Raw genomic sequence first — 17,389 nt, forward strand, 5'->3', positions numbered from 1 at the left:
AACTGTGCTGTTCTTACACAAAGGTGAGCTTTGAGCAGACTGAATATTTGCATACGTCACCTCCGCCTTGGACAACCGGCCGTGGCAAAGGGCACCGCGGAGCCAGGGCTTCTGCTCCCCGAGGCAGCACCCTGGGCTGTCCGAAATTGTGCCCATCCACCACGAATACAAATGTGCCTGCTGGCTCCTGTTCAGAGCCAAATCATCTCCAAGGGGCCTCGATAGCTGTGCTCAGCTCCTATCAGCCTCCGAGGGATAAATCAGCTAGATGCAGGGAGCTCGCTGGAGGGGGTAGGAGAAGAGTTAAAAATAATAGGGGCTCCATTATTCCATTATATCCCTACAGCTCCTAAATCTACAAAAGCAATAATGGATCCTGCTGCATGATTCAGTGATTCTGGGAAAGCTGAAATCTCCATCCCATTTTCTGGTTCTTTCTTTGCATTAGGCGACACAGGGGTTATTTTGCTTATCTATTGTAGTGCAGCTTTGTTGTTTTTTCCTATCCAGGTATTTATACGGTCTCCATCACCATAGTATCGGAGTGTTTATTTTATTGAACCTGTCACCTTGGTCTCATCTCAGCAAAATGTACCGTGGATGACAAAAGATTCCTAGTTAAATTGGTTCAGTGACATGAACAGCTTTGTCAATACCATGCAGATGTTACCAGAAGTGGGGGCCGACGCGGCTGCCTCTCAGAGCACTTTTACGCTGGTGTAATTACGCTGCCTGCAGTAGCGTTGTTTTCGGCTTACATTCCTGCCAGCGGCAGAAGAATTAGACCTGCAGTCTTTTCAGCCCTTTCCACAGCTTCCCTTTTCTGAAAAAACAGCACGAGTGAGCCCGGCCTGCCTGGGAGAAGCTTTCCTGCCTGTCCTCCTCCTCCCCGACTCCCCTCCGCTCCGTCTCCGTCGCATCCCGTACGGCACGGAGAGCGAAGAAGAGGAAAAGCAACCAGGGCAACAGAGCCAGGAGTGAAGAGGCTAGAGGGAAACGCAAGGCGTTTTCCCCCGAAAGGTCCCAGAGCGAAGCACACGGCAGCGGGGCGAGCTCCTCGCCGGCCTCGGGGGGCCCAGAGCTGCGGGGCGCGGGCGGCCGGGGGGGGGTCACCCCCAGTCTTAGGGGGGCTGCGTGTAAGCGGCCTCCACGGCCCACAGCCCCTGCGAGCCCTGGGACGGGCCTGGGGAGGGACGCGGGGGCCCAGCACGGCGGGAGCCAGCGCGGCGCCCCGGGAACGCGTCGCCCCGGCCCCTTCCCGGCTCCGTGGCCACCTCCATGCCCCGCTCCCGGCCGCGCCGCAGCGAGGCCCCGGCTCCCAGGCTGCCGGCCAACGCTCACGCCTGGCCGCGGAGGGGAATTATTTTTTTCGACACCTGTCGTACCCTTCCTGCCGTGCCCCGTGCCGACGCCAAACCTCTGGGTTTGGGTGTTACATGCTGTTTTAGCTGTAATCCACTAAATACTGCTGGATGGGGACAAGGGCCTCCCAAAGGCCGGGGAAAATGCCTCCGGGGAGGAAACGCTTGCGGCACATCGGAGTTTGATAAACACTTGCAACAGAGCCGGTGTCAAAGAGCTGCACACGCAAAGCCCGGCCGTGCGCAGCCCCTCCGCACCACGGCTGCTGCGAGGGCTCCTCGGGGCCGCGCGGAGCCGGGAGCGAGAGGGAAGCGTCGCGGAGCAGCAGCGTTTCCTCCCCGCCGTAGGCTGCTCTGCGGACACAAAGCCCTTGTATTTTACTGACCCACTTCACTAATCAAAATTAATTGCTTCCCATTCCAGGGATAACTTGGCATTATGTAAATACTCCGGCCATATGGGCTGCTGCAGTGCAGATTTAGCGGAGCAGGCAGTGAAGTGAGCCGGGAGGACCGAATTCACCTGTGCTACGATCGCAGCGTATTTACCCGGCCGTTTGCAAGCCGGCGCCATCGGCTTGCGCATCCCCTGTGGCAGAGGTCGAGCCCGCAGGACACGGTGCCGCGGCGAGGGGACGAGGGGACGAGGACACGGCCCGCGGGCGGGTCTCCAGGAGAGCCTCGAGGAGGGGCAGTAGCGGGGTCCGGGCCCCGCCGGCACCCAGGTCCCTTGGGAGCGGGCACAGCCGGGAGCAGCGGGCACAGGGAGAGGCCGCGCGCTCCCTTCCCAAGGGCTGAGGAGGAACCGGCCTTGGCCGAAGCACCGAAGACGAGCGAGGCAGCGGCTCTGGCGGCCCCCAGCCTCCCACCGAGCACAGGCCCGCGCGTCACCCAGGGACTTCGCCCTGGGTAAAGAGGGAGGAGGCAGCAGCCGCTGCTCTCCCAGAGCCACAGCAGAGCCGTGCACCGGCGTCACCGCGCTGCAGCTTGTTCCCGCGGACGTCGCTGGGCCCCCGCTCCAGCGGGACCGGCTCCGGGCTGCAGCCCCTCACCCTTCCGCCGGGTCAGCCTCGGCCCGGGGGCTTCCGGCCTGAGAGAGCCCCCAGGCCCTGCCGGGGCTGGGCACCAGCACCCCAGCACCCCCCTGCGAGGTGCCCCTGGCGGCCCCCAAAGCCCCCGGTGCCCCCTGCGTCACGGCCCGCGGGGGGGCCTGGCAGTGCTGCCGGGGGGGGAGGCACCCCCCGGCTCCAGCCCGGGGGAGCGGGGGGGCTGCGGAGGTGCAAGCTGGGGGGGGCCCGAGGGGGCGGGCTCGGGGGGGGGGGGCAGGCGCCTCCGGGAGAGAGCCTGGGCGGCAGGGGGGGGAACGGGGGGCGCCCGGGGCTCGCAGCGGCCGCAGCCTCGTCCCGGCGACCCCGGGGGCTCCCCCGGTGCCCGGCCGGCGCCGAGCGGGAGGCGGGCGGGGCGGACGGGTCCCCCCCGGCTGCCGCTCCGGGAGCACCGGGAGCGGCTGCCGCGGGCAGCGCCGCCGCCGGCACCGTCCCCCGCACCGGAGCCCCCGGGCAGCGGCGCCCGGTCCCACGCGCGGCCCCCCCGCGCGAGCGCTACATTGTAGCGCGCCGGGATTCCACGCGCCGTGACGTCAGGGCGCGCGGCCCCGCCCGGGCGCTATAAGAGGGGCGCGTGCCGCAGTGGGCCCGGCAGCCGGCGGCGAGCGGGGGCCGTGCCGTGCCGTGCCGTGCCGGCCCCAGCCATGGCCACGACCGCGGAGCTGCCCGGCAGCCGCCTCCTCCTGCTGCTGCTGCCGCTGCTGCTGCTGCCGCTGCGGGGTCGCGGCCAGGGCCTGGGGCAGACGCGCTTCATCTGCACCTCGGTGCCGCTGGACGTGGACATGTGCACCGCCCCCGCGCAGGGCGCCGGCGCCGCCGAGGAGCTGCGGAGCACGGTGCTGCAGCTGCGGGAGACGGTGCTGCAGCAGAAGGAGACCATCATGAACCAGAAGGAGACGATCCGCGAGCTGACGGCCAAGCTGGGCCGCTGCGAGAGCCAGAGCGTGCTGGACGCGCTGCCCGGCGAGCCGCGGCCCGGCGGCAGGAAGCAGCCCGGCGTCTCCAAGAACACCATGGGGGACCTGTCCCGGGCCCCCGCCGCCGAGACGCTCAGCCAGCTGGGGCAGACGCTGCAGTCGCTGAAAACGCGCCTGGAGAACCTGGAGGTGCGCTGCCGGGCGCGGGGGGAGCGGCGCGGGGGCCCGGCCCGGCGTCACCGCCCGCCTCTCGCCTTTGCTCCCCGCAGCAGTTCAGCAGGATGAACTCCTCGAGCCAGACGCACAACCTGAAGGACATTCTGCAGAGCAAGATAGACGACCTGGAGAAGCAGGTGCTGTCGCGGGTGAACAGCCTGGAGGAGGGCAAGTACCACCCCAAGAACGAGTCCGAGGAGCGCGGCAAGATCGAGAGCACCCTCACGTCGCTGCACCAGCGCATCAGCGACCTGGAGAAAGGTAGGAGCCCCCGGCCCCGTCTGCCCCGGCCCCGTCTGTCCCGGCACCGGCCGCGTCTGCCCCGGCCCCGCCGCCCCGCTCCGGGCGCTCCCGGCCCCGGCGGCCCCACGCGGGGAACCGGGGCGGCGGCCGGGCCCGGCGCCGCCCCCGCGCCGGGGATCAGGGGCCGGGCTGCGCCGCGGGGATTTGCTCGCTGCCGCCTCCAGCCCGTTACATAACGGGGGGGCGGCGGGGGGGCCCAAGGCGGCGGAGCCCCGGGCGGGCAGGGGGGTCCGGGCGGTGGAGCCCAGCGGCACCTCGGTCCCCGCAGGCCAGAAGGACAACCGGCCCACGGACCGGTTCCAGCTCACCTTCCCGCTGCGCACCAACTACATGTACGCCAAGGTGAAGAAGAGCCTGCCCGAGATGTACGCCTTCAGCGTGTGCATGTGGATGAAGTCCAGCGCCTCGCCCGGCATGGGCACCCCCTTCTCCTACGCCGTGCCCGGGCAGGCCAACGAGCTGGTGCTGATCGAGTGGGGCAACAACCCCATGGAGATCCTCATCAACGACAAGGTACCGGCGCGGGGCTCCCGGGCGGGGGGTGGCCCGGGGGGGGGGGGGGGGCACCGCCTGACCCGCTGCCCGCAGGTGGCCAAGCTGCCCTTCGCCATCAACGACGGCAAGTGGCACCACATCTGCGTCACCTGGACCACGCGGGACGGCGTGTGGGAAGCCTACCAGGACGGCACGCAGGCCGGCAGCGGCGAGAACCTGGCGCCCTACCACCCCATCAAGCCGCAGGGCGTCCTGGTGCTGGGCCAGGAGCAGGTGAGGGCCGGGGAGGGGGGGTCGGGGGGGGCCGGGCCCTGCCCCACGGTGCCCCGCTGACGGCGGCCGCCTCCCCGCAGGACACGCTGGGCGGCGGCTTCGACGCCACGCAGGCCTTCGTGGGCGAGCTGGCCCACTTCAACGTGTGGGACCGCAAGCTGAGCCCCGGCGAGGTGTACGGCCTGGCGACCTGCAGCAGCAAGGCGCTCGCCGGCAACGTCATCGCCTGGGCCGAGGCCGCCATCGACGTCTACGGCGGGGCCACCAAGTGGACTTTCGAGGCCTGCCGCCAGCTCAACTAGGGCCCCGCCGCGCCGCGGACACGCCGCACAGACCTCCTCATCGCCCTCTTTCTTTCCTTTTTTTCCGCGCAAAAACAACCGAGAACGACGACGCCCGTCTTGTCCCGAGGAGCCGGGGTGCCCCGCGGCGTGGCTGTCCCCCCCCCCCGCCCCAGAGCCCCTCCACCGTCCGGTTTCTGTCTTGCCAACGTCCTTCAACGCCTGCGTGCCTTGGCCCGGCGCGGCTGCGCCCCCCCCGCTGCCCCCTCCCCGGCCCGGCCCCTCGCTTCGCTGCCGCCCCCCCAGCACCACCGTCTGCGGGAGCGGTGGGGGCCGGGTGCCCGGGGGGGGCTGCACTGGAGCCCCCTCGGGTCCCCTCTTCCTCCAGCCCTGGAGCCGGGGGGACCGCGAAGCCCCGGCCCTGCTCCTTCCTGCAGCATCTCTCTGCCCTGGAGCTGGGGGGGGGGATGGCAGAGCCCCCCCAGCCCTGCTCCTTCCTGCAGCATCGCTGTGCTCCGGAGCTGGGGGGGGGGGGGGGGGATGACAGAGCCCCCCCAGCTCCCTCCCGGGGTGCTGCTCTGCTCCGGAGCTGGATTGCAGAGCCCCCCCTCTCCCCCTGGAGCCAGGCTGCCCCCGCCACTGCCCTGGGGGGGGGTCCCGGCCCCGCGGCGGGCGCCCCGCTCCGACCTGCCTCACTCAGGTACGTCCTGCCGCCCCGCGCCGCCGCCGCTGCCCTCGCCTGCCCCGGCCCCTGGAAGCCTGGCTACCACTGAACAGCCCGAAGCCTTTCTGCTTTTGATAATACAATGTATTGTTTCTCTAACCGTAAAAGGAAGTTTATTACCAATAAAAAAAAGGTATTTTTATGAAGAAGAGAATATAGAATTAAGCAATGCTCCCTGAGAAAGAAGTACTTTGAGATTCTGTTGGAAAAGCGATAAAAGAAGCGTATTTTGGAATAATAACTGCATTTTGTATGGTTTCCTTTTCTAAACTCCTGGTTTGTACTACAGATTGCAGAAATCACCCCTGCGCCCCGGCAGGGCCGCCCCGGCGGGGCGGGAGGCCGAGGCAGGGAGGGCGCCGGGGACCGCGCTCGCACCGGCCGCGTGACCGCGATGCACGCCGCGGCTCCGGGCGGCGTGTTTTAACCGTGCTCTTTTTAAAACCATCGTGAGTTAATTTGTTGAGCTGCTCCCGAGACCCTGCTCCCGCCAGCGCGACCTGCTGAGAAGATCAAGCCACCGAGAAAATTGAGCCTCCAGTCCCAGTTGCATCAGATTTGCCAAAAAAGGGTGTGATAGCAACACAATGTATATACTGTACAGTAGGGGGGAGAATAAATGTATCTTAATCTGTCGTTATTTTGCTAACCAAAGCTGTACATTTTTCCTATCTCTTGCTCTGTCTGTCTGGGTTTCGAAGGGGTTACAGACGTCCGGCGCCTCCAGCCCGCTGCAGCCCTTCGGGAAATGCACCGTTTCTACCGAGACTCCTGCTTTTTCCATGTTACTGCTGAGACTACATGAATTGTTGACTTTATTTTTACACAATAAAGAGTGAAGAAAGACACTGGGGTCTCTCTCAAGTGGCTTTACGGTGCTCAGCCTCACTGCTCGGGTGCTCGGCACCCTCACTGGGAAAGATTTTGCTTGTCCGAAGCAGGAATTTCTGCCCAGCCCCCGGGCAGCATTCTGCCCAGCCTGCAGCTTTCGGCCACATCTTCCCCCGTTTTAGGCAATACCATCGTACAAACCGCCTTTTTTCTTCCCCCTTTTTCCTTCCTATCAGCAAACGTATGATTTGGGCTGGAAGTTAAGCTCTCTGGCGTTTGCTGGCAACCGCGAGCACCGCGCCACGCTGCATCCCACCGCGCCTGACGCCTGTCAGCTCTCCCAGCAACCGCCAGCGTTCCCATTGCCGCCACCTCCGCCGAACCGCGCCGGGCTGCCGTGCCAGGCTGCCGTGCCGTGGGTGGTGGCCGGGCTGGGGGTGGCCGGGCCGGGGCGGCCTCGGGAAGGAGCCGGCTCGGAGCCGCAGGGCCGGTCCTGGGAGGCGGCGTGCCGCAGGGCCGCTCCGCACCCGGGCAGTGCCGGGATGCTCGGCTCGGCTCAGCTCGGCTCGGCCCAGCCATCGCCGCGGCACCGCCGGGCAGCTCACGTTAGCGCTAAGGAATTGCTACAGCTTCCCTCTTGCTCCGCATCTGCTGCGGAACAGGCCTGCCGGTAAAGTGCTCTTAGCACCCAAACCCAGGAAAGAAACCCCCGTTTATTCTTCACGGCTAGCTGGAAGCAGCCCCCCCCCCCCCCCAAGCTTTCCGCCCTGTCCCACCGCGGTGCCAGCGGGAAGGGGACGGTGCCGGGACACGGGCGCCCGGGTCGGCTCCCCCGGGGCCGCCCTGCCGCAGCGCCCGCTCCCAGGAGCGTTTGGGTTTGGCCCCGGACTCGCGGTTTCCCTTACGCCTGTCAGTCAGAACCACAGTCATAACGGTCACGACCAGAAGTCACAGTAACGGCAGCGCAGGCGACAGCTCGACGCGGAGGGGAAGGGAGCGGATCCCCGAACCAAACCGCGGCTTCGGTTTCCCTTCTGGGGAGCAGGGGGTTGTTACAGCCCGAGGATCAGTCCGGGAAGGGCCTGCGGCAGCCGCAGGGACACGGGGCCACGTGCCGGCAGCCTGCTGAGCCCGCGGGGACGGGCAGCGCGTGCAACCCGCCGTCACGCCGGGCGATGGCCGGGGGCTCAGCCAGGGCCCGCGGCGGGGCAGGACGGGCAGCAGCTCCGGGCGGAAGCAGGGAAGCGATGCCAGGGGACGCGGGGGAGAGAACGGTGCAACCAGGCGTTTCCCCCTCCCCCCGTCCTCAGATCCCCCCGGGGTGGGAGGAATTTAAATCAGCATCGCCGCAGCTTTACAAACGCACCGGAGATGCAGCCGGCACCCGCCAAGGGGGGTCCCCGGCTCCCCCCGGGCCTCCAGCGCCGACGCTTCGGCAGCAGCCGCCGAGGCAGACACGCTCGGCCCTGCCCGGAGGAACCGCAGCTGCGGGAGCAACGCGATGCCGGCGGCGGGAGGCTTGTGCTGCACCGCAATTTAAACAGCAAACAACAACAACAACAACAAAAAAACCAACAAAAAAACCCTACAACAACAGGCCTATCTTTTTCTCTACTGGTAGCTGGAAACGCTGCTGCGATTAGAGCTGCGCTCCCTGCGCCCAGGAGGGCTGCGATGGGGGTGAGAAGCCCCCGGACCCGCCGCCGGTCTCTGCTCGCCCGAGGCTGCCGGGAGCCGCGCGGAGCTGGAGGCCACCAGCCCGGCATCCCACAAGGGCAGCGCGGATGCGGGAGCGTTTTACCCTCGCCAGCGCCGAGGGCATTAAATCCAGGAGGCTGCTAGCGCGACGGAGCAGCTGGAGACCGTGGGCTGCGCGAGGACGGGCCCCAACCCCGGGAGGTGGCTCAGCAACACCGGCGGGGCCGAGGGAGCGTCCTTAAGGGCGGGATGCAGCCGGGATTTACCGCTCTGATCCGCCTGCTCCCTGGCAGCTCACAGGGAAGAGCGGCGCAGGCGCTTCACCCCCCTCCACCCATCCTCTGCCCGGTTAGTGCTACCAAGAGGAGGCAACGGGCTGGATCGGATCAACCGCGTGTTGTAGCACAAGTTCCTCCCAAAACACCCACGACAGGTCGAGAGAGGCAGCGCGTGCGGAGATGCCCCGTCCCGCTTCGCCGGGTGCCTCCGGCGGGGAACAGCCCCCCCGAGCATCGTCGCCACGCGGTGCCAGGGCCTGCCAGGCGCCTGACAACACCCCGTTAGCTTAATTAGCAGCGAGCGTCGCACCGTGCGCCTGGCCCGCGCTGGGGGGCCGAGAGCACCCGCTCCGCGAGACCTGGATTAAACACGCAGGAGATGCGAGCGGGGACCCGCACGTGGCCGGGTCCCAGCAGGGCCGGGGAGGGGGAGACGCTGGCACGTGGCGGCAAGTGCAGCAGCCCCACGGGACCCCCGGGGCCGGGAGCAGGACCCCAGGCACCCCCGCAGAGCCCGGCCCAGCAGAACCAGCCCCTGGCAGGCACCGTGCTTTCGGGACCCCACGGAGACGGTTCCCCCGGCAGGAGCAGCGCGGGAAGCCTCCCTAGGGCGGCCGCTGGGAAAAACACCCCCAGCCAGGCAGCCGCCGCTCTGCCGGGCCGCAAAACCTGCCCCAAAGCAGGGGACATCGCGTTGCTATCAGACCTCCTCAGAGGGAGGACGGGTGAGCGGCCCCGCGCCAGCATGGCAGCGCCCATCCCGCCCGCTCCGAGCCTCTCCCTGCTGCCTCCCGCCCCAGCAGCTGGCTTTGGAGCACTTCTGGAGGCATCCGAGCAGCTCAGGATCTTGGCTTTCCAAGCGGGAGCACAGGTGCTCTCTGCAAGGGGGGATCCTGGCTCCGATGCGGGCTGAGCCGCGGCCCGGGAGCCGCGCGGTGCTTCGCCGGGAAGAGCAGTGGCGGGAGCATCTCCAGAGCGGCAGCGACAAGGTGCTCCGGTACCCAGCACCTCCGGACTCTCCCATCCCGGCGGGATTTTAGAGCCGTGAATTTGCTGCTGCAGCCGGAGGGGCTGCAGGCTCCGGCTGCGCGGAAGCGGAGCGCGGCGGCTCTCCACCAGCCTCCCCGGCGCCGCTGCCGCCCGCTGCTCCCGCGCGGGATGGAAGGGAGGATGCATCTTCCCAAGCCGATTAAAAATAGATGCGGCATCGCGCTAATTATGCTGTGTAATTAGCATTTGTCCTTTGCTCAGCAGGAACCCACAGGGAGCGGAGCTGGACCCCGCGGGCCGCGTTTGCTCCATGCACCGGCAGCTCGCCCGGCTGCCAGCCCTGCTGCGGCCTCGCCGCCCCGGGGAGCCCGGCCGGCACCCCTGGCCCAAGCACATGGGCTCCGGCCCGCGCTCCCCCTCGCGCACCCGCCGCCAGCCCATCTGCACCCCGGCCGCGAGCAACAGATGACACCATCCACGGCAATGCTGGAAATTAGGTCAGCAATAGCCTGCAGCAGATTTTAACATTTATCATCCCGGCTCCTCCGCTGCAAGGCGCTTATGTAAGGTGGAGCTGCCCCGGGGCAGCCCCGACGCCCTGCTCGGAGGGAGCCGGGGTCCGAGCATCCCTCCGGCTTCGGGGCGGGATTCAGCCCGGTGCAGCCCCGGCTCGCGCGAGCCCTGCCGCCCCCCCCCATGGAGACGGGGTTTGTGTGCGGCACCGCCGTCGGGCTCGGCACGAGCCGTGCTCCACCATCGGCAACGCTGGCGGCTCCTTCCTCCTCCCTCGGAGCAGCCATATGTTGGTGCCGTTAATATTCATGAGCTCCGTCGAGGCGGCTCGGGCTGAGAGACGAAGCGCGGTGCCAGTCTCCCAGGCAGAGCCGCGTTTGCTCACTCCAAGCCCCGCGAGTCCCCGGGGCGACCCGGACGCAAGGGGAACCAAGGGGAACGCGCTCCAAGAGGAGCCGCGGGAAGGAGCGAGGAGGCCCTGACGCTGCCCTGACCGCGGTGCCTGGACACCCGGCGCCCGCTGCTCCCTCGGGCCGGGATCCTTGGGCACCTGGGTCTCCTCCCGGGTCACTGCGTCGCCGAGCCCCGACCCCGGCTCTCATCCAACCGTCCTGCCCCGGGGCACCACCGACCGCTGTGCCGTCGGTCACGGGCAATAACCGCGGTTACTGCAGACAGAGAGATACCAGGTGACATTTACCCAGCAAACTAACTGATATCCCAGCAATTTGCTGTAGCAACCTTGTTATACGCCAGCTGGATTCCCCAAGCCCTGCCAGTCCTGCTCATCACAAACAAGGCTGTGTGTTAATCAGAGCTTTAATCACATTGCTACCCACCGCAATTGTGAGCGAGTTAAAGCTACCAGATTTATCACAGACTTTCAGATCTTGAGCACTCTCTCAAGAACGTGTTTGATATTTTATTAGCTGGCAATAACGCTCTTCACGAGGACGACAGACGTTTTTCTTCCAGGCAGTGACACGGGAGCAGAGCGGGTGCACAGCACGGCCGCTCCTCCCCTGCGCCCCTTCCCCGCGCCTGTGCCGTCGCGGGCGCGCAGCCCTCCCTCCAGACGTGCCGCTGGCCCCGTTAATCGCAGCCTCCGAATCAGCACAAAAAGGAGCTATTTCCACGCAAGAAGAGCTGCTCCAGCCAAAACACCAGCCCGGAGGTGCACGTGCCCCCAGCAGAGCATCCACGTCAGGCAGGGAGGGAGGCAGAAGTCCTTGCGTTCGCCAGGGGCCTCCCATGCACGAGGCTCTCAGGAGTGCTCAATAAATATAACATTAAAAAAAGAAATCAATGCACTAGCTCGTAAGCAGCAGCAGCGGAGCGTGAACAGCTGGGGATTTGCAGGCAGAGGTACAACAAGCCGAGCAGCGAGTCCAAGGAAAAGCACGTTCCTAAGGAAACATTCTGCATCAACCTCTCGAGTTGGAAACTAACCCAAGAATTAATCAGAGACTGATTTTATGGCCTCTATTCTGTACTTTTAGAGGTGATCAGGTGTGCAGAAGAGGGGACGCACGTGCCTGGGGCGTGCCCTCCTGGACGGGAGGCCAGCACACGCCGGGACCTGCCAGGCGTCTGCGCACGGGGAGCGGGGGGGCCACACGCTGCCGCCCAGCAGAGCAGCCCAGCCCCGCTGCAGCATCCCCTTTCACCAGCCCATCCCTCGGCCTCTCCCTCCGCTCCAGGCGGGGGATCGTCCCCCGTAGCAGCAGCTGCCAGCACAGCACCCACCTCCCGCGGCCCCACCGGGGGACGGCGCCCGGGCAGCAGGACAGGCGCGGGGGCACGCGGGTGGCAGTGCCACGGGTGGCCCTGGCACAACATGACCCTTATCAGCGGGACCAGCCGCGGTGGCGAAGCACAGGGCTGGCAACGCGCAGGGCAGCGTCCTGCCCGGTCCCTGCCGGTACTCAGCGCTGCCTTGTCTCGGGAGCACAGGCACCACGAGAGCAGGGTCGCTGCCGCGGCCGTGCAGCAGTCCCGGGCTCTTTGGCCCGTGATAAACCCGGCCAGTGACCTGGGAGGGGAAGTGGGCACCCCGCTACGCGCCCCAGCACCCCGCCTGCTCCCCTGTCCCCTGGGACCACCCTGCGACACCCCGTCTGCCCCAGCCTGCGCGGCCGCTCGGGTCAACTGCCAGCCTGGAAGAGGCTTTGCGTCTGCCCAGGGAGGCTTACGGCCCCCGCCAGGCATTAACCACCTCCCCGCACGCACGCACAGGCTGCCGGCTCTGCGGCGAGAGCAGCGAGGGTCAGGCAGAAAAAACAAGCCTTCGCCCTCGCCGGCCTGCCGGCACCCCGTCTCCTGCCTTTCCCCCCAAAACGCCTCCCACGGGAGCTCGGCTCTGCTCAGACGCAGCCCCTGCCCTTAAAGACATGTGTGCGTTGCAGCTCTCCTGCTTCTTTTGGGCTGAGCCCTGTATGAGCTGCTCCATCACCTTAATGACATGGCTCATAATTACCTCATTTGCTATTAATTTGGATGTCAAGAGAAATTCCACTCATTTGTTTTTAATTAATATGGCCTTAAAATAAAGCCTGGGGGCTGGCAGGGCTTGGGAAGGTGCGTCTGCATCAATATTAGAGAACCGACGGAGACCAACGAGGGGAAGAGCAGCCGGGTGGAGAACAGCTCACAGGGGCTCAGGCGAAGGGAGACGGCTGCACGGGAGCTGCGGTGCTCCCCACCTGCTCCGCGCCCCGTCGGGGCACTGTGCTGCACGCGCACAGGCACAGTCCGCAGCACAGACCATCGCTGCAAGGCACAGGAGGCTTCTGGATGCCACGACAAGGCTCGGCTGTCCCAGCAAGGAGCCACCTAAACCCCAAAGTGGCGAGAGAGACAGGCCACCTCGCTCCTAGCGGAGCGGAGGGGATGGAGCCGGTGGCACGTGCAGCTGCAGCAGCCAGCTCTGCTCCAAGCCCAGCACCCTGGACACCGGGAGTGGGAACGGGGCTGCTCGCTCCATGCTGAGCTTCGGGCCAGCAGACCCTGGACACGCCGGCAGCCCGGTCCCCCGTGCTCTTTCTCCTGGTGCTGCAGTCAGCACGGATCTGCATGACACTGCGGAGGGGCTGGCCAGAGCAAGGACCCCCAGACCCACCGAGGGGACACAACTCCACCCCTGTCCTCTACGGGGGTCAGGGTCTCACTGGAGAGAGCCGCTGGCAAACGGAGCCTCGCGAAGAGCAACGGCTACGTGACCTTCGCACCGTGGTGGGCGCCCGCTACGTGGTGCGGCCCCTTCCATCGCTGCAACACAAGCTATCAGAAATGCCTCATTTGTTATTAATGTGCATGTCAAATCTGCTTCCAGAGGATATTGTTCATTATATGAGCACATTAATTAAAGCCAAATAAGCTGCTGGAGTCGGCTGGTCTCTGGGTGGGGAGATTATAGGGGCAGGCGGGAGGCGTTTGGGCAGCGGTGGGGGAGGAAAGCAGGCTGCGAGGAGTAAGATGGAACAACGGAGGAGTGCTGCAGCCTGCCAGCGCACGTGACGCCCAGATTTGTGGTTTGACATTACCAGTCCACAGACGGGCCTGGTGTTTGGGAAGTATGAGAGAGAGCAGCCCCCGCAATCTACCTGCCTGGCCAAAAGGGAGGGGGAACGAGGGGTGGGGTGGGGGGAATCCCTACAGAAACGGTTTCCCTGTCTTCAGCAACAGCATCCTGAAGTGCAAGGCTTGAGTCACCAGATCTCAGTCCCTGCAATGTAGACTGCACAGGCAGCACCTAGCCTACGAGAAGCTCCAGACACGGAGGTGGGAATTCTTCTCACCCAGCTTTAGACATCTGTGACTGAATTACTCATCTAGACTCCCTCAATCAGAGCAGAAATATAGCGACTGGCATCCTGAAGTATCTTCTCTTCCTTATCAAGGGAACCCAGGTAAGCAGTGTCAGTGCAGAGGTCTACACTTTCTGTGGCCATCTATAGATCAGGAAAGGAAGGGGAAACCTGTCCGGAGAGTCTGCTGCAGAACGAACTATTTGGAATTTGACTGGCACAAGTCTTCATCTCTCTTCATATCCTCGGAGAGCAAAGCAAGCTGTGAAGTGACAGCAGCCTTAGAAGCTCGAGGGAGGCAGGTGAGAAGGCTCCTATCTGGAAGGCGGCACCGATACCTCAAGCAGGGTCTCTTCACACAGCAAATGGGCTTGGATTAGTTATGCCAGCCCAACTTTATGCAGAGAAGCTCTTAAACAGATTTTGATCTGCTTCTAACTGCATGCAGGGCTGAGCTTGACCTGCAGAAGCCCAGTTTGCAGTGAAGAGGCTCTGCATGGAGGCTGCTCCGGTTTAATTAAACCGGTTGATGAGCCTAAGGCACTAAACGGCCAGGAAGAGCGCTCCGACACGCGCATCCCAGCAGGGCAACGGGCTCCCTGCAGCCTCCCCACTAGTGAAGCTGAGAAACAGCCTCTGCTTTAATTACCAGCTTTCCAGCTGAAGGAATCTGCTGCCGGGTGGCGGGTAGGGAGCCCTGGGGGAGGACACAGCCTCCCCTTCACGCGGTGGCTCTGGAAGCCCCCGGCCACGTGCCCTGCACGCAGATGCTGCGCAGCCCGGGCAGAGCCAGGAACAGGCAGTTCCCTAAAGCTTCCCGAGTCACACGTCCCCTCGCAGCAGCACGTTCTCGCGCAGAGGAGGGATTAGGCAGGCTCCACACCCCCAACAGCGACCATTTTGCAGAGCTGCCTAGGTGCCACGGTGCTCGCAGAGAGCGCGGCAGGGACGAGGAAATCCAGCCCCGCGTGGCACGTTCGCTGCACCGTACCGCCGGGACGGCAACGCCGGACTGGGAGAGGCGAGTCACGCCGGCACGGCAGCCCCATCCCAGACCCCCGGCAGCAGCTCGACGCGGAGGCAGCAGAGGTGACCGACTGGTTTAATCAGAGGTAGCCAACCTTCAGCCACAGTCCAGGCGCACAGAACAGAGGGACAAGGGCTGTGTTATGGTTACAGCATTTTACTGTACTGAGAAGTTAAGAACTATCCCGACAACCTTCTCTCTCCTAAACACACACAAACAACCCAAACCCTCCCCCCCAACAGCACAAAATAGGACCCAATCTCCTCTTTCCCTTATCTGCCCCTCATCTTCCTCCCCTCTGGTTTTGCTCCATTCTGCTTCCCTCTTCCAACCCAAGTCCCAGATTTTTGCCAACCCTTCATGACTTGTATTGAGCTAACAGCTCTGCTGAGCAGTCCTGCCCCAGCTCACAGTCCTGGCTTGCTGCGCGAGAGGCCTCTCTCCGTGGCCGCATCCACGTCCTGAACGCCAGGGCTCTGCTGCACACGCGTGTGCACCCGGCGCAGGCGGCCGCTGCCATCCGATGCCTCCGGCCCTACGTCCTGCTCCCCGACAGCACTGAGAAATTACCAAGCAATGAGACCCATTAAGAGACTCCTCAGCAGTTACCGATGGAAATGTTAACAAGAAGAGTATCCTTGGTGATGACAGAAGACCAGGCTTTGTAACAAGTTGGCAATAAATCATCAGGAACAGGAGAATAAATGTATCACACCCAGAAAAGCTGATTTCCAGCCAACGGGGAGTTAAAGGGGAAGAGACGCGTATGAGTTTACTCAGAAAGGACATGCAAGCTCTAGTCCCTGTGTTTCTATTAAGAGGAGGTCTCATGCATTACAAAGCGATTTTCCCTTCCCTGGTTTATAAACCAATTAGATAAAGACCAAGTTAATCCCTTATTGTGTTCACACAGCCACAAGTAGACACCAAACACAGAGATTAGTCAATTTGTTTAACTGTCTTCCCAGGTTTTGGCAGCCAAGACAACATCGCACGATGCAGGTAAATAACAAATACAAACACGCACAGAGCCCTCGGCTCCAGGGACCTCACATCACCACATCTTCAGAGAGCTCTGCAACATCTTACCACCAGGGCAATGCTGCCCTACCAGCCTCCTCCCCCCAAATCCCATAAAGGTGACTTTAATCCAAAGTGCTCTGATTTCAGGGAATTCACCTGTGTAAGAGGAGCAGAGAGGCAAGGCTGTCAACTCAGAGCAAGCTCAGCTGCAGGCGGTGATGGCTAGGGGAGCAGAGCATGCCGACTCCTTCCAGCTTTTTTCTCCCCCTCCAGCTTCCCCGCCCTAGGCAAAGCCATCTCCCCGCAGCAGGGCAGGGCACAGTGCACACATCGGCTTGGGACAGCAGTGGCAGCAGCCTTAGCTATCTGGCAGGGGGACTACACAGGCGTTAGGCATACTAGAAAGTCAGGAGCACATCCAGAGACAGCCTTCAGTTCCAGGCCTTCAACAGCAAGTGCCTCACATCCCTCTGGAGAGACTGGGCTCAGCATAGCCCAACTCACACCTTCCACTGCAGAACCACTACCAACAGGCAAACCATCAACCCTCACATCACTGGACACCAACCAGAAACGCACATGAAATCACTGAAGCATCAGGAGAGTTTAAAACTGCAGACACTCACCTCCTTCAGCTACGTTGCCAGGCTGGTAAGAGCTGCAGTCTCCCCTTGCTGAAGGCAGGCACAAATGGAGCAGCTCTTGCACCAAGAGCCAGCTGCTCCCCCCTCAGCATCACCCTCCAGCTCCCTGGTGGGTCCCTTCTAATGGGCACGGGCACAGCTGATCTGAATGAGGTGCTTCAGCATCACAGATAAATGTGCAATGGAAGGGGTGTAATACAGAGTCAGGGAGAAACCTTGGGTGATCCCAGGCTCTGCAGCACCCCAGCACAGGCTGAGTGCTTCCTGCATCAGCCAAGTTCAGGAACAGGCCAAAAAAAGCAGGATCAAAATATTTACCTCTTTGGAGTTCTGTTGATGAGATTTAGGAACTAGCAGTCCTCTGACTCTCAATACTTGCCTAAATCTATTATAAGCTTTAGAGGGCCCTGTCTTTGTGGTCAAGCAAGGCTGCTGCTCCACATGCAGTGTGAATGGGAAATGAATGAACTGTTAACCATGGACAGCAGTCCAGTGGCTTATGTAAAGATTTGGGAAAGATCTTAGATCTTCCTTCTAGTAAGAACTTAGTAGTTAACATTCTCTGTATTAACTCCAAACCTGCTACTTAGAGGAGGGCCTGCAGGACTCACCCCAAGTCCAATTCTTTTTGCAGAAAGGAGATTGACTGTATTTGCACTGCCACAGACCCGAGAGGCGCACAGAAGTGTGCCAAGGGAGGAAGCGGTTTTAGCTTGGGTGTGTTGGGTGCCCACCTCCAGCAGACATTTGTGCACAGCAAGTGCTTCCTAGTTAAGCCGGATAGACTTTGCCGTTGCAGGGAGAGCAGTCCACTGCTGCTAATTACACTGCTAATTCTCCTCGGTCAGAAGAAGGGTTAGGCTGCTGCTGCTCTCCTCCCTATGCACACCAGCTATGAGTCAT

General features: G+C 63.4%; 1 protein-coding gene across 2 annotated transcripts; it reads left to right on the forward strand.

Annotated features, from left to right (window-relative positions):
- Positions 1-3,002: 3,002 nt before the first annotated feature.
- On the forward strand, positions 3,003-6,524 carry NPTX1 (neuronal pentraxin 1). 2 transcript variants are annotated; one of them, XM_064522847.1, is made up of 5 exons: positions 3,003-3,573; positions 3,657-3,861; positions 4,172-4,416; positions 4,492-4,671; positions 4,752-6,524. In XM_064522847.1, exons 1-5 carry the CDS (start codon positions 3,112-3,114, stop codon positions 4,971-4,973), a joined length of 1,314 nt encoding a protein of 437 aa, XP_064378917.1. In that variant the 5' UTR covers positions 3,003-3,111; the 3' UTR covers positions 4,974-6,524. The 2 variants fall into 2 exon arrangements, with proteins under 2 accessions (XP_064378917.1, XP_064378916.1); XM_064522846.1 differs by having other exon boundaries at positions 3,004-3,573; positions 3,654-3,861.
- The last annotated feature ends 10,865 nt before the right edge of the window (positions 6,525-17,389 follow it).

The sequence above is a fragment of the Dromaius novaehollandiae genome, chromosome 18, assembly GCF_036370855.1.
Source record: "Dromaius novaehollandiae isolate bDroNov1 chromosome 18, bDroNov1.hap1, whole genome shotgun sequence".
In the NCBI taxonomy this organism is placed as follows: domain Eukaryota; kingdom Metazoa; phylum Chordata; class Aves; order Casuariiformes; family Dromaiidae; genus Dromaius; species Dromaius novaehollandiae.

Bases quoted from the DNA above. Each gene is read 5' to 3' on its own strand.
- NPTX1 (XM_064522846.1), top strand. From the start codon at position 3,112: ATGGCCACGACCGCGGAGCTGCCCGGCAGCCGCCTCCTCCTGCTGCTG. The intron at 3,574-3,653 runs GTGCGCTGCCGG...TGCTCCCCGCAG, and splicing joins CGCGCCTGGAGAACCTGGAG to CAGTTCAGCAGGATGAACTC. The intron at 3,862-4,171 runs GTAGGAGCCCCC...CGGTCCCCGCAG, and splicing joins CATCAGCGACCTGGAGAAAG to GCCAGAAGGACAACCGGCCC.